Source organism: Rhinopithecus roxellana, chromosome 2 (genome assembly GCF_007565055.1).
Source record: "Rhinopithecus roxellana isolate Shanxi Qingling chromosome 2, ASM756505v1, whole genome shotgun sequence".
NCBI classification, from domain to species: domain Eukaryota; kingdom Metazoa; phylum Chordata; class Mammalia; order Primates; family Cercopithecidae; genus Rhinopithecus; species Rhinopithecus roxellana.
In genome coordinates, this window is record NC_044550.1 from 93,984,990 (window position 1) to 94,001,473 (window position 16,484).

The window sequence follows — 16,484 nt, forward strand, 5'->3', positions numbered from 1 at the left end:
TAAGTGCTTAACATTCCACTGAGTTTTAAGATCTTTATTTTTTCTGTTGGAAATCCCAGTTTCAGTAATAAAGTATCATGTTCATTTGCATTTCAAATGTTATTTTCACAGGTGTGCTAGATATATCTTCCACTAGTCCATGTAGATCCATGTCCCACTGTTCCCCACCCTGCTCTGTACCCAGGAGGCACACCAGGTTGGATCTCACCAAGGCTCCTTTGCTCCTGGCTTTCAGTTTCATTACACCAATGAGAATTAATCCAGAGTCCCGGTAGGAGATTACAGGAATGGAAGAGGGTGAGTTTAGAGTAATTATCCCTTCCTTGACGGATCACCACAAGCTAACTTTGTCCCACAAATGGAGGTCTCAGCATTTGTCAGGTAGCTTTCTGCAAAAATGCCTCTCTTTCTCTGGGTTCTGGAAAATGCTCTTTCTCCTTGCCTTTTCAAGACTATGGGTGATAACCATCCACTGCTGTTTCCACCCATGGGGTATACAACTATCCCTTATATTTTCAATATATTCTGCTCATACTCATTGCAAATTGACTATTAACTCTCCCCAAATTATCCAATTTGGAAATGCCATCTGTTTCTTTCTAGACCCTGATGGATAAAAGTCATCTTCAGTATTTTGTAGTCTTATTGTTATTATTATTTTTTGCTATTTTTGTCACCTTAATATTTTAGAAAGTTACTCTGGAGGTATAATCATATTTTATCAATCAGACTCTGCGGTGACTTAAAAATCTATCAGGTAGGTTTCAAACCACTTTCTGCATAAGAAGTATATTGTTTCCTTCTGTGGGTTTAAGATTGGAGACATATTTGTAAAACAGACCACACATTATAGACCGACCATGTAAAATCCTGCTGCATGGTGGAATGTTTTCATTAGTATTTTTCATCCTTCATGCTATTAAAAGCACTTTAATGGCCATATTTTTTTTAAGACTGTCAGGGAATTTGCAAGCTAGGTTTTTTACTAAATTCTGGAATCGGATTTAAAAGTTCTAAAACTTTCATGGGTCACACACACAAGTGTGTGTATATGTGCAATGGCTTTCTTATGAAAAAATAAAAAGTTGTGTATCAGTGCCAATCTAGACAATACATCTGTTACCTGGAGGCATAAAATTTAAAAATACTAGATGCTTTGTGATTCAAACAAAATAAATGTTTAGGCAAATTTATGATTCCCGTAAAGACTGGTAATTCATCCTTCATGTAGAAGTGCTTCACTCACTTGTGAGGTCGTTACTTCAAGCCTTTTTGTTCCAGTCTCATACCTGAATTCTCTCCTTGCTTCTCACTCCGTTATTCAACTCTTTGTTATTCCTACCTTATGTCAGTAATATGTAAATAAATGAGATGAAATTTTAATCTTTGGATGTATACATTCTGGTTCTATAAAACAGCTAAGGATACATATGAGAATTTCCTGGTTGAACAAATAGACACAAGGACTTAAATATGGATCAGAACAAAGTACCAGGAAAGCTGATATTGCCTGTGTTTCAGGTTTTGCCCTCAGTGTCACTCACTTATGGGTGGTCCATTTCTGACAATCCCTTGTTATATAATAATATTGGCCTACCAGGAAGTCTGGAGTCACAAGTCTTAAGACAACATTTAATGGAGCTCTTCTAAGAGCCGGAAAAGCAACCTTAGTTTGCATGAATGCAAATTTCATGCATCATAAAAAATCAACACAGCTGAATTGCTTCTAAATTACGAATCCTATTATTTCGACAGAAGCCTCGACTCATCTCCTTTCCTTTTATCATTTTCTGTCTCTTTTCATTATTTAGAGTATTCCCTTATTAAGCTAATTTTATTTATTTATTTATTTATTTATTTATTTATTTATTTTTATTATTATTATTATACTTTAAGTTCTAGGGTACATGTGCATAACGTGCAGGTTTGTTACATATGTATACTTGTGCCATGTTGGTGTGCTGCACCCATCAACTCATCAGCACCCATCAATTCGTCATTTATATCAGGTATAACTCCCAATGCAATCCCTCCCTCCTCCCCCCTCCCTATGATAGGCCCCGGTGTGTGATGTTCCCCTTACCGAGTCCAAGTGATGTCATTGTTCAGTTCCCACCTATGAGTGAGAACATGCAGTGTTTGGTTTTCTGTTCTTGTGATAGTTTGCTAAGAATGATGGTTTCCAGCTGCATCCATGTCCCTACAAAGGATGCAAACTCATCCTTTTATATGGCTGCATAGTATTCCATGGTGTATATGTGCCACATTTTCTTAATCCAGTCTGTCACAGATGGACATTTGGGTTGATTCCAAGTCTTTGCTATTGTGAATAGTGCCGCAATAAACATACGTGTGCATGTGTCTTTATAGCAGCATGATTTATAATCCTTTGGATATATACCCAGTAGTGGCATGGCAGGGTCATATAGTACATCTAGTTCTAGAGCCTTGAGGAATCGCCATACTGTTTTCCATAATGGTTGAACTAGTTTACAATCCCACCAACAGTGTAAAACTGTTCCTATTTCTCCACATCCTCTCCAGCACCTGTTGTTTCCTGACTTTTTAATGATTGCCATTCTAACTGGTGTGATATGGTATCTCATTGTGGTTTTGATTTGCATCTCTCTGATGGCGAGTGATGATGAGCATTTTTTCATGTGTCTGTTGGCTGTATGAATATCTTCTTTTGAGAAATGTCTGTTCATATCCTTTGCCCACTTTTTGATGGGGTTGTTTGTTTTTTTCTTGTAAATTTGTTTGAGTTCTTTGTAGGTTCTGGATATTAGTCCTTTGTCAGATGAGTAGATTGCAAAAATTTTCTCCCATTCTGTAGGTTGCCTGTTCACTCTGATGGTAGTTTCTTTTGCTGTGCAGAAGCTCTGTAGTTTAATTAGATCCCATTTGTCAATTTTAGCTCTTGCTGCTGTTGCTTTTGGTGTTTTAGACATGAAATCCTTGCTCATGCCTATGACCTGAATGGTACTACCTAGGTTTTCTTCTAGGGTTTTTATGGTATTAAGTCTAACATTTAAGTCTCTAATCCATCTTGAATTAATTTTCGTATAAGGGGTAAGGAAAGGATCCAGTCTCAGCTTTCTACTTATGGCTAGCCAATTTTCCCAGCACCATTTATTAAATAGGGAATCCTTTCCCCATTTCTTGTTTCTCTCAGGTTTGTCAAAGATCAGATGGCTGTAGATGTGTGGTATTATTTCTGAGGACTCTGTTCTTTTCCACTGGTCTATATCTCTGTTTTGGTACCAGTACCATGCTGTTTTGGTTACTGTAGCCTTGTAGTATAGTTTGAAGTCAGGTAGCATGATGCCTCCAGCTTTGTTCTTTTAACTTAGGATTGTCTTGGCAATGCGGGCTCTTTTTTGGTTCCATGTGAACTTTAAAGCAGTTTTTTCCAATTCTGTGAAGAAAGTCATTGGTAGCTTAATGGGGATGGCATTGAATCTATAAATAACTTTGGGCAGTACGGCCATTTTCACAATATTGATTCTTCCTATCCATGAGCATGGTATGTTCTTCCATTTGTTTGTGTCCTCTTTTATTTCACTGAGCAGTGGTTTGTAGTTCTCCTTGCAGAGGTCTTTTACATCCCTTGTAAGCTGGATTCCTAGGTATTTTATTCTCTTTGAAGCAATTGTGAATGGAAGTTCATTCCTGATTTGGCTCTCTGTTTGTCTGTTACTGGTGTATAAGAATGCTTGTGATTTTTGCACATTAATTTTGTATCCTGAGACTTTGCTGAAGTTGCTTATCAGCTTAAGTAGATTTTAGGCTGAGACAATGGGGTTTTCTAAATATACAATCATGTCATCTGCAAACAGGGACAGTTTGACTTCTTCTTTTCCTAACTGAATACCCTTGATTTCTATCTCTTGCCTGATTGCCCTAGCCAGAACTTCCAACACTATGTTTAATAGAAGTGGTGAGAGAGGGCATCCCTGTCTTGTGCCAGATTTCAAAGGGAATTTTTCCAGTTTTTGCCCATTCAGTATGATATCGGCTGTGGGTTTGTCATAAATAGCTCTTATTATTTTGAGGTATGTTCCATCAATACCGAATTTATTGAGCGTTTTGAGCGTGAAGGGCTGTTGAATTTTGTCAAAAGCCTTTTCTGCATCTATTGAGATAATCATGTGGTTCTTGTCTTTGGTTCTGTTTATATGCTGGATTACGTTTATTGATTTGCGAATGTTGAACCAGCCTTGCATCCCAGGGATGAAGCCCACTTGATCATGGTGGATAAGCTTTTTGATGTGCTGCTGAATCCGGTTTGCCAGTATTTTATTGAGAATTTTTGCATCGATGTTCATCAGGGATATTGGTCTAAAATTTTCTTTTTTTGTTGTGTCTCTGCCAGGCTTTGGTATCAGGATGATGTTGGCCTCATAAAATGAGTTAGGGAGGATTCCCTCTTTTTCTATTGATTGGAATAGTTTCAGAAGGAATGGTACCAGCTCCTCCTTGTACCTCTGGTAGAATCCAGCTGTGAATCCGTCTGGTCCTGGACTTTTTTTGGTTGGTAGGCTATTAATTATTGCCTCAATTTCAGAGCCTGCTATTGGTCTATTCAGGGATTCAACTTCTTCCTGGTTTAGTCTTGGAAGAGTGTAAGTGTCCAGGAAATTATCCATTTCTTCTAGATTTTCTAGTTGATTTGCATAGAGGTGTTTATAGTATTCTCTGATGGTAGTTTGTATTTCTGTGGGGTCGTTGGTGATATCCCCTTTATCATTTTTTATTGAGTCTATTCGATTCTTCTCTCTTTTCTTCTTTATTAGTCTTGCTAGCGGTCTGTCAATTTTGTTGTTCTTTTCAAAAAACCAAATCCTGGATTCATTGATTTTTTGGAGGCTTTTTTGTGTCTCTATCTCCTTCAGTTCTGCTGTGATCTTAGTTATTTCTTGCCTTCTGCTAGCTTTTGAATGTGTTTGCTCTTGCCTCTCTAGTTCTTTTAATTGTGATGTTAGAGTGTCAATTTTAGATCTTTCCAGCTTTCTCTTGTGGGCATTTAGTGCTATAAATTTCCCTCTACACACTGCTTTAAATGTGTCTCAGAGATTCTGGTAAGTTGTATCTTTATTCTCATTGGTTTCAAAGAACATCTTTATTTCTGCCTTCATTTCGTTATGTACCCAGTAGTCGTTCAGGAGCAGGTTGTTCAGTTTCCATGTAGTTGAGTGGTTTTGATGGAGTTTCTTAGTCCTGAGTTCTAGTTTGATTGCACGGTGGTCTGAGAGACAGTTTGTTATAATTTCTGAGGTCTGTTATAATGTACATTTGCTGAGGAGTGCTTTACTTCCAATTATGTGGTCAATTTTGGAATAAGTGCGATGTGGTGCTAAGAAGAATGTATATTCTGTTGATTTGGGGTGGAGAGTTCTATAGATGTCTATTAGGTCCGCTTGGTGCAGAGATGAGTTCAATTCCTGGATATCCTTGTTAACTTTCTGTCTCGTTGATCTGTCTAATGTTAACAGTGGAGTGTTAAAGTCTCCCATTATTATTGTATGGGAGTCTAAGTCTCTTTGTAAGTCTCTAAGGACTTGCTTTATGAATCTGGGTGCTCCTGTATTGGGTGCATATATATTTAGGATAGTTAGCTCTTCTTGTTGAATTGATTACTTTACCATTATGTAATGACCTTTACCATTATGTAATTACCATTATGTAATTGTCTCTTTTGATCTTTGATGGTTTAAAGTCTGTTTTATCAGAGACTAGTATTGCAACCCCTGCATTTTTTTGTTCTCCATTTGCTTGATAGATCTTCCTCCATCCCTTTATTTTGAGCCTATGTATGTCTCTGCATGTGAGATGGGTCTCCTGAATACAGCAGACTGATGGGTCTTGACTCTTTATCCAGTTTGCCAGTCTGTGTCTTTTAATTGGAGCATTTAGTCCATTTACATTTAAGGTTAATATGGTTATGTGTGAACTTGATCCTGCCATTATGATATTAACTGGTTATTTTGCTCGTTATTTGATGCAGTTTCTTCCTAGCCTTGATGGTCTTTACATTTTGGCATGTTTTTGCAATGGCTGGTACCGGTTGTTCCTTTCCATGTTTAGGGCTTCCTTCAGGGTCTCTTGTAAGGCAGGCCTGGTAGTGACAAAATCTCTAAGCATTTGCTTATCTGTAAAGGATTTTATTTCTCCTTCACTTATGAAACTTAGTTTGGCTGGATATGAAATTCTGGGTTTAAAATTCTTTTCTTTAAGAACGTTGAATATTGGCCCCCACTCTCTTCTGGCTTGTAGAATTTCTGCTGAGAGATCTGCTGTTAGTCTGATGGGCTTCCCTTTGTGGGTAACCCGACCTTTCTCTCTGGCTGCCCTTAAGATTTTTTCCTTCATTTCAACTTTGGTGAATCTGGCAATTATGTGTCTTGGAGTTGCTCTTCTCGAGGAGTATCTTTGTGACATTCTCTGTATTTCCTGAATTTGAATGTTGGCCTGCCCTGCTAGGTTGGGGAAGTTCTCCTGGATGATATCCTGAAGAGTGTTTTCCTACTTGGTTCCATTTTCCCCCTCACTTTCAGGCACCCCAATCAGATGTAGATTTGGTCTTTTTACATAATCCCATACTCCTTGCAGGCTTTGTTCATTTCTTTTTCTTCTTTTTTCCTTTGGTTTCTCTTCTCACTTCGTTTCATTCATTTGATCCTCAATTGCTGATACTCTTTCTTCCAGTTGATCGAGTCGGTTACTGAAGCTTGTGCATTTGTCACGTATTTCTTGTGTCATGGTTTTCATCTCTGTCATTTCGTTTATGACCTTCTCTGCATTAATTATTCTAGCTGTCAATTCTTCCACTCTTTTTTCAAGACTTTTAGTTTCTTTGCGCTGGGTACGTAATTCCTCCTTTAGCTCTGAGAAGTTTGATGGACTGAAGCCTTCTTCTCTCATCTCGTCAAAGTCATTCTCCGTCCAGCTTTGATCCGTTGCTGGCGATGAGCTGCGCTCCTTTGCAGGGGGAGATGCGTTCTTATTTTTTGAATTTCCAGCTTTTCTGCCCTGCTTCTTCCCCATCTTTGTGGTTTTATCTGCCTCTGGTCTTTGATGATGGTGACGTACTGATGGGGTTTTGGTGTAGGTGTCCTTCCTGTTTGATACTTTTCCTTCTAACAGTCAGGACCCTCAGCTGTAGGTCTGTTGGAGATTGCTTGAGGTCCACTACAGACCCTGTTTGCCTGGGTATCAGCAGCAGAGACTGCAGAAGATAGAATATTGCTGAACAGCGAGTGTGCCTGTCTGATTCTTACTTTGGAAGCTTCCTTTCAGGGGTGTACTCCACCGTGTGAGGTGTGGGGTGTCAGTCTGCCCCTAGTGGGGGATGTCTCCCAGTTAGGCTACTCAGGGGTCAGGGACCCACTTGAGCAGGCAGTCTGTCCCTTCTCAGATCTCAACCTCCGTGTGGGGAGATCCACTGCTCTCTTCAAAGCTGTCAGACAGAGTCATTTGCGTCTGCAGAGGTTTCTGCTGCTTTTGTTGTTGTTGTTTAGCTGTGCCCTGTCCCAGAGGTGGAGTCTACAGAGACAGGCAGGCTTCCTTGAGCTGCTGTGAGCTCCACCCAGTTCGAGCTTCCCAGTGGCTTTGTTTACTTACTTAAGCCTCAGCAATGGCGGGTGCCCCTCCCCCAGCCTCGCTGCTGCCTTATGGTTAGATCGCAGGCTACTGTGCTAGCAATGAGGGAGGCTCCGTGGGTGTGGGACCCTCTCGGCCAGGTGTGGGATATAATCTCCTGGTGTGCCCGTTTGCTTAAAGCGCAGTGTTGGGGTGGGAGTTACCCTGATTTTCCAGGTGTTGTGTGTCTCAGTTCCCCTGGCTAGGAAAAGGGATTCCCTTCCCCCTTGCGCTTCTCAGGTGAGGCGATGCCTCGCCCTGCTTCAGCTCTCACTGTTTGGGCTGCAGCAGCTGACTAGCACCGATTGTCCGGCACTCCCTAGTGAGATGAACCCAGTACCTCAGTTGAAAATGCAGAAATCACCGGTCTTCTGTGTCACTCGCGCTGGGAATTGGAGACTGGAGCTGTTCCTATTCGGCCATCTTCTTCTCTTTTTTTTTTTTTTTTTTTTTTTTTGAGATTAAGCTAATTTTAAAAACAAAAAATCAAATTTAACTTGCACCCTAGATAAGAATTTTAGAATTCGTGTCCATTATTATTGGATTAATTATTGGACAAATAGTGGAAGGTAGGAAAATTAGTCGCCACTTAAGGGCCTAAAGAAACATCAAATTTAATCTTTATACGTACCCGCTCTCTTAGATCCAAGAGGAAATAAATAGGAATGTTACTGGAGAGTTATTATTTCATATAGTATTTTACCAATAAATAAAAAATTTGCCAAAATACCTGGGTCCAAATCCCAACTATACCACTTGTGGTACAACCCTAGGCAAGTTACTTATCCACTCATAACTTCTGTTTATGCATCTGTAGAATCCTGATAATAATACAGTCCTCTCAACATTGCTGTAAGAATTAAGTAAGTAAATGGGATTAAGTGGTTAGCATGGAACATAATGTGCTAAACAAATGGTAGCATAACTAATCTTGTATTTTATGTGAGCTTTACATCTTACCTATATACAGCCTGTATGCCATTACATTAAAGGCATAGCTGTTAGAAATCGAAGTTCTGAAGGCATTTCTTCTAAATGTAAAAAAATCAGTTTCAGAAAAATGCTATAAATATTTATTAATAAAATTAAAACCACCCCCTTTTGATCTCATCTATGGATAGTGAGAGAGGTGTGAGACCCCAGTAGAAATAAGGGCAGTGTGGAACAGGATGTCGGCCTCAGACTTTCACCTGGATGATACAACCAAAGGTTCAGTGAACCTTGGTCACTTCTAGAAAAGTCTTCATAAGTTGGCAATACATAATGAAAATATGTGTCTATTGTAAACAGGTGGGAGGAAATGAAGACATGAAAGAGCAACACATAAGCTTATAATAACAAATAAGCATAACAATAAATTTGCAGTAAGATTGTACATAGTTGAAATTATAAATCAGTTTACCACCCACAGTCTATGGAATCTTGGGCCAGTTGATTTATATTTCAGTGTCCCATGGTATTCTTTCACTGGGTTTTTAATATTTAGAAATATCATACATACAGGGTTCAGTAGGATTTCTGGCACATATTTCTGTAAAGAGCAATAGTTACAAGCAGTGGCTTGGAAATGGAATATTTAACCAGTCAACTTCCAAGAAGAACCCAATTCTCCATTATACATATAGAGGCCATTCCAAATATATATGCAATGAAGTTAAAACACTGTGTGTGCTACGCAAATTGCCATGCAAATACTCTAGCTCCAATTCTATCTATCTTACTGCACTCAAACTTCTTTTAAATAGAAATCCTGGCTACTCATTGTCCATAAAAAGCTATTACTGCTAATGAAATCAGCTTGGGGGTAAGTTTACATGTATTATTCTACCACCATTACTTAGTAAACTGTTTCTCAATGGAAGAGACTATATTTCAATTACATTTATTCTCTTTAACACAATACCTGCCTGGAATATCACAGATGTTTCATAAATTAAGTAGGACTATAATTCTATATGTTGGTTTCAGAGACATATTAGCATAGTCATTCTTGAGAATAGTAGGCAGGAAGTATATGACAATTCACATGCTATTTTATTTTTCTTTTTATTCTTTTTTTTTTTTCTAAGACAGGGTCATGCTCTGTCACCCAGGCTGAGTGCAGTGCATGGTTCACTGCAGTTGCCACCTCCAGGTTGAAGTGATCCTCCCACCTTAGCCTCACAAGTAGCTAGGACTGCAGGCACATGTCACCTTGCCTGGCTAACTTTTTTTTTTTTTTTTTTTGAGACGGTGTTTCACTCTGTCGCCCAGGCTGGAGTGCAGTGGCCGGATCTCAGCTCACTGCAAGCTCTGCCTCCTGGGTTCACGCCATTCTCCTGCCTCAGCCTCCCGAGTAGCTGGAACTACAGGCGCCTGCCACCTCGCCTGGCTAGTTTTTTGTATTTTTTTTAGTAGAGACGAGGTTTCACCGTGTTGCCTGGCTAACTTTTTAAAAAATCTTTTTGTTTTTTGTGGAGGCAAGGTTTCACTGTGTTGCCCAGGCTGGTCTTGAACTCCTGGTCTCAAATAATTTTCCTGACTCAGCCTCCCAAAGTGCTGGGATTATAGGCATGAGCCACTGCACCCAGCCTACACACTGCTTTATTCATAAATAATTTATTTAATTTTATTTTTCTTGAAAAAAAGTCACATCTGTTTTTTAAATTGTTTAATTTAGAAGCCACAAAGATAAAACACCATTGAATGGACTTTGGTCATAGTATATTATAATCTGGATTTAATATACAGTATTATCAACTCTTCCCTGTGGTGCTATTTATGAATGTTTGACAGCAGTATTGGATTAATCAGAGGCAGTCATACCTTGACCTAGGATGATAAACTGAAATTTTATTTTATTTTATTTTGAGACGGAGTCTCGCTCTGTCACCCAGGCTGGAGTGCAGTGGCACAATCTCAGCTCACTGCAAGCTCCGCCTCCTGGGTTCACACCATTCTCCTGCCTCAGCCTCCCGAGTAGCTAGCAGCTGGGACTACAAGCGCCCGCCACTAGATGAGCTGAAATTTTTAAAAGAGGTTGCAAGAACAGTGGCCTGACATGCTCTCAAAGTGTTACCTGAACTAATAGTATTGTAAGCTATACTGAATCTATATTAGTTGACTCTCCCCAGGCAAAGGTATTTTCTTTTGTATATTTGTGCTTCTTTGGGTTTATAAAGTGTTTCTATGATTTCTACCACCCAGATGCAAAAATCTGAAAGAGCTGAATTTTAATCTCAGTGGAAATTACTGATATCCAATATATGTACATACTATAACAAAAAAATTATGAACTAATGACTATTCAAGACATCTGAATTTCTCATAATAGAAATACTCACTAGGGATAAAATAAAATAAATAAGGCTAGCATATCTGCTGAAAATGCTCTGCTTCAATCTCAAAAATATAAAGGCATTAAGGCCTTTGACCACAAGCAGATTTTTAAAACATGTAACGAATTTTCAAACACCACTCTACAGGATGAATTAAAATCAACACTTCCTAGATATCTAGATATAATAATATAGTCCAGGAAGCAACTAACTTTCTAAAACTTTTGACAAACATAAAAAATGTAAAGTACAGAATTTTCATCAAGATAATGCAAGAAGATGGATATGTGCTGTCATCAAAATATTGGTGATCCACAGTAAATTATTGTTTATTACTGGGAAAATCCATATACTTATATAACTAGCTTTCTGAAACTCCTAATGGAAGAACAAAATTGAACTTTTATGATGGTTCTTTACTTGGCAACATGTTCCAGGAGGCATCTTAAATCTGGTAAACATAATTCAATTTATGTAAAAAAAAAACAAACAACAAAACAAGTATTCAATATGTATGATAATTCAGATTTAGTCCTAATTTTAAAAATAAGTTTCAGAATACAAAATGCACAATATTATGTTTATTTGTACTGAGTAACTTGCAAATTATTTCTTGAGTATATGCAAGGGTCATTTCATGACTTTCCAGATGAAAATATTGACATTCTTAGATGTTGATGCTAGACAGAATTACAGTTAAGTTAAAATTAGGCATCCTGCAAACCCGACAAATTAATTATTCCTATGAAAACACAAGCAGAAGCTCAACTTATAAACAGGTATAGAGAATTAATACTGTTAAATTATTATTGATATGCTCCTTTTGCCGACGAGTACGGAGGACATACTGTGGTGTTTGTTATTGTAGTGGTTTTGACTCATTTACACTATAGTAGCTCCACACCCACGACTGGTGCTTCAGGGGCCAGTGCGAAAATCACCTGCGGGCAGCTGGCAGGGTTGGGAGGCAGCCACGTGCAAAAGAAGGTCACCTAACAATCAAAAAGCACACAGAACTGTCAAAGTTTGAGTTGGTTGTTGAACAGCAACACTAGTTCCACAAACTATTACAAATCTAGAAAGATTTTATTTGTTGTTATTCCAAATAGGCAAATTAGCAATCTTGTTGCTAATTGTTACATAAGAATAAACATTTTAGGTTAATAACATATATTAATTTATAAGGTCTCTAGAAAATCTTAAGTGTTCTAGAGTGGCATAACATTATAGTTTATTTCAGTGAGAAGTTCAGATTTCAAGAATTATAAAAACGGGTGATAAAATTAGTGGCACAGCCCGCGCAACATGGCGAAACCCCATCTCCACAAAAAATACAAAAAAGTTAACTGGGTGTGGTGGCATGCGCCTGTAGTCCTAGCTACTCAGGAGGCTAACGTGGGAGGTTCACTTGAGCCCAGGAAGTGGAGGCTGAAGTGAGTCATGATTGTGCCACTGCACTCCAGCTTGGGTGACAGAGTGAGACACTGTCCCCCCCCAAAAAAAGTAATAATAATAATAATGACATAAAAAGAAAATATGAACAAAACAGTATGGTAATATAGAAAGTAATGAATTCAAGTGATAATGAATTATACATTTTCCATTCAGTAAGTGCTTTAAAATTAATTTAAAAATAAACCCTGTAGCTTTTCATAGTCTATGCTTGTAAGTCGGTATAGAACAGCATGTCAGGGCACAGAATCTCAAGTCAGAAAGTCCACAGCTCTAGTGTTGGATCTATTATTTGTCAATTAGCTCTGCAATCTTGGAAAACTTACTCTTAACCTTCCCATGCCTGTGTGTCATTAGATACCTGCTTTGAAAGAGTTAAATGAGATATTTTATGTAAAAGTTTTTAGTCTAACATACAGTTAGTATCTGTTTTTGTTAATTTTTACTAAACTATGTTTAGGATGACATCTTATGATTTCGAATCATTTTCTAATAATGTAAAATTGTAATAAATTGATGACAAATATAAGCTACTACTTATCTTTGCCATTTTTTCTTTTTAGTCTTTTTAAGAACTGTCTTAGGTATACAGATTTCTCTTATATCCCCCATCCCTACATATATACAGCCTCCCCACTATCAAAATCCTGTCCCATTTGTTACAATTCATGAATGTGCGCTGACACATCATTATCACCCAAAGTCTCTGGAGTTCACTTGTGGTGTTGTATATTCTATGGACTTTGACAAATGTATAACAGGTATCCACCATTGTAGTTTTATATGTTAATAGTTTCACTTTCCTAAAAATCTTCTGTGCTCTGCCTATTCATCCCTCTCTCCCCAACCTCTGGCAACCACCGATTCTTTTACTGTATTCATAATTTTGCCTTTTCTAGAATGTCATATAATTGAAATAATAAAGGATGTAGTCTTTTCAGATTGACTTCTTTCATTTAGTAATATGCATTTAAGTTTTCTACATGTCTTTTCACGGCTCACCAGATCTTTTTTTAGGTACTTAATATTCCATTGTCTGAATGTGCTACATTTATTTATTTATTCACCTACTGAAAAACATCTTGTTGTTCTTAAAGCTTTGGCAATTATGAACAAAGCTGCTATACACATTCATGTGTAGGTTTTTGTGAGGGCATACATTTTCAATTCATTTGGGTGAATCCAAAGAAGCACAATTACTGGACTGTATAAGAGTATGTTTAGTTTAGTAAGAAACTCACAAACTATCTTCTAAATTGGTGGTGCCATTTTGCATTCCCACTAGCAATAAATGAGCATTCCTGTTACTCCACATCCTACTACATTTGGTGTTGTTAGTGTTTTGGGTCTGGTCATTCTAAGAGATGTGTAGTGGGATTGCCGTTTTAATTTGCAATTTCTTAACGACATGAAATGTCAAACGTCTCTTCATATGCTTATTTGCCATCTGTTCATGTCTTTGGCCCATTTTTTATGAATTTGTTCATTTTCTTAATGTTGAGTTTTAAGAGTTCTTTGTGCATTTTGAGTCACAGTCCTTTACTAGTTATTTATCTTGCAAGTATTTTCTCCCAGGTTGTGACCTGTCTTCTCATTATCTTGACAGTGTCTTTTGCGGAGAAGTTTTAAATTTTAATGAAGTCCAGTTTGTGTTTTTTTCTTTCATGAATCATGCTTTTGGTATTGTATCTAGAAAGTCATAACGAAACCCAAGGTCATTTATATTTTCTTCCATTTTATCCTGTAAAAATAGTGGCTGCAATTATCCTGTAAAAAATAATTTTATGGTTTTGTGTTTTACATTTGGGTCTTTGATCCATTTTGAGCAAATTTTCATGAGAGGTGTAGGGTTTCTGTCTAAATTCATTTTTTTTTTTTTTTTTTTGCCATGCAGTTTTACAGTGATGCTTGCACCATTTGTTGAAAAGATGTTTTCTTTTTTTTTTTTTTTTTCTTTGAGGGAGGGTTTCACTCTGTTGCCCAGGCTGGAGTGCAGTGGCACAATCATGGCTCATTGCAACCTCAACCTCCTTGACTCAAGTGATCCTCCCACTTCAGCTTCCCAAGTATCTAAGACTAAAGGTGCATGCCACCATGCCCAACTATTTTTATTTTTTTACTTTTATATAGAGATAAGGCTTCACCATGTTATCCAGGCTGCTCTTAAACTCCTGGGTTCAAGTGCTCCTTCCTCCTGGGCCTCCCAAAATGCTGGGATTACAAGCGAGAAAAGACTACTTTTATTCCATTTTATTCCCTTTGATCCTTTGTCAAATATCTGCAGCCTGTATTTATGTGGATCTACTTCTGGGCTCTCTGTTCTGTTTCATTGATTTATTTGTCTACATTTTCACAATACCACACTGTAGCTGGGACTGCAGGCAAATGCCACCACACCCAGTTAACTTTTTTGTATTTTTTGTGGAGATGGGGTTTCGCCATGTTGCCCAGGCTGTGCCATTATTTTTATCACCCCCTTTTTTATTACTGTCTTGATTGCTGTAGCTATAATAGGAAGCCCTAATGTCAGGTAGTGTCAGTGCTCTGAATCAATATTTTGTTGAATATTCTTAGAATCGGTTTGTTGATATCCAAAATATAACTTTCTGGGATGGTGACTGGAGTATATTTAAGCGATAGATCAATCAGGGAAAAACTAACATCTTAACAATATTAAGTTTTCTCATAATGAACATGGAATATCTCTCTATTTAGTTCCTCTTTGATTTCTTTTCAGAGTTTTGGGTTTTTTTTCATATTGATTCCTTCCTTACTTTTGTTATATTTACACCTAAGTCTTTTATTATTTTGGGTGCTAATATAAAAGGTGTTGTGGTTTCAACTTCAAATTGTTAATTATTGGTATATAGGAAAATAATTGATTTATATATATTAAACTTGTATCCTAAAACCTCACAATAATCACTTCTTAGTTCCAGCCTTTTTGGTTTTGTTGATCCTTTCAGATTTTCTACATAGACAATCATATTTTATGAATAAAGACAGCTTTATTTCTTGCTTCCTGATTACATAATTTTGTTTCCTTTTCTTGTCTTATTGCATTAACTAGGGCTTTCAGTATAACGCTGAAAAGCAATGGTGAGAGTGACAGCCTTGCCTTGTTCCTAATCTTAGCAGGAAAGCTCTGAATTTCTCACCATTAAGTATGAGGTTAGTTTTATCCCACTGAGGAAGTTTTCTTCTATTCCTAGTTTTCTGGGAATTTTTATCATGAATGGCTATTAGATTTTGTCAATTTTCTTCTGTATCTATTGATATGATCATACAATTTATATTTTTTAACCTGTTGTGGATTATATCAATTAATTTTTTGAATGTTTAATCAGCCTTGCATACCTGAGATAAATCCCACTGGTCAAGACATATAATTCTTTGTATACATTATTGGATTCAATCTGCTTATATTTTGTTGAAGATTCCTCCATCTATGTTCCTGGTTTGTAGTTTTCTTTTTTTGCTTCAATGCCTTTGTCTGATTTTGGTTTTAGGGTAATGTTGGCCTCATGAAATGAGTTAGGAAGTGTACTCTCTACTTCTATCTCCTGGAAGAGATTGTACAGAATTCTTATAATTTCTTCTTTAAATGTACATTTCACCAGTTCACTCATCTGATTCTGGTGCTTTCTGTCTTGGAAGATTATTTATTATTCATTTACTTTATCTAATAGATATAAGCCTAGTTAGATTTTTGTCTAATGTCTTAGAAAGTTATTAACTATTGACTCCACTTATTTAATAGATATAAGTCTACTCAATTTTTTTTTTATTTCTTCTTAAGTAAATTTTGATAGATTTTTTTCTTTAAAGAAATTGATCCATTCCATCAAGGTTATCAAGTTTGTGGGTGGGCATAGAGTTGTTTATAATATTCCTTTATTAACTTTTTGATGTCTATAAAATATGCACTGATGTCCCCTCTTTCATCTGATATTAGTACTTTGTGTCTTCTCTCAGACATTTTGGCATTTGGGCCACCAAAATTTCTGATGAGAAATCTGCTGATAACCTTATTGAGGATTCCTTACATGTGAGAAATTGGTTTTGTCTGATTGT

At 37.2% G+C, this 16,484-nt stretch overlaps 1 protein-coding gene across 3 annotated transcripts in view; it reads right to left on the bottom strand.

Annotated features, from left to right (window-relative positions):
- Positions 1 to 16,484, bottom strand: part of MARCHF1 (membrane associated ring-CH-type finger 1) — an 841,275-nt gene that overhangs the window by 181,473 nt on the left and 643,318 nt on the right. The window contains exon 2 of one of the 3 annotated variants that reach the window (XM_030917961.1): positions 11,900 to 11,950. The exons of the other annotated variants lie outside the window; for them this stretch is intronic. Coding sequence (XP_030773821.1) covers positions 11,900 to 11,950 — 51 coding nt within the window. The remainder of the gene's footprint in view (positions 1 to 11,899; positions 11,951 to 16,484) is intronic. 3 annotated transcript variants of the gene reach the window in all.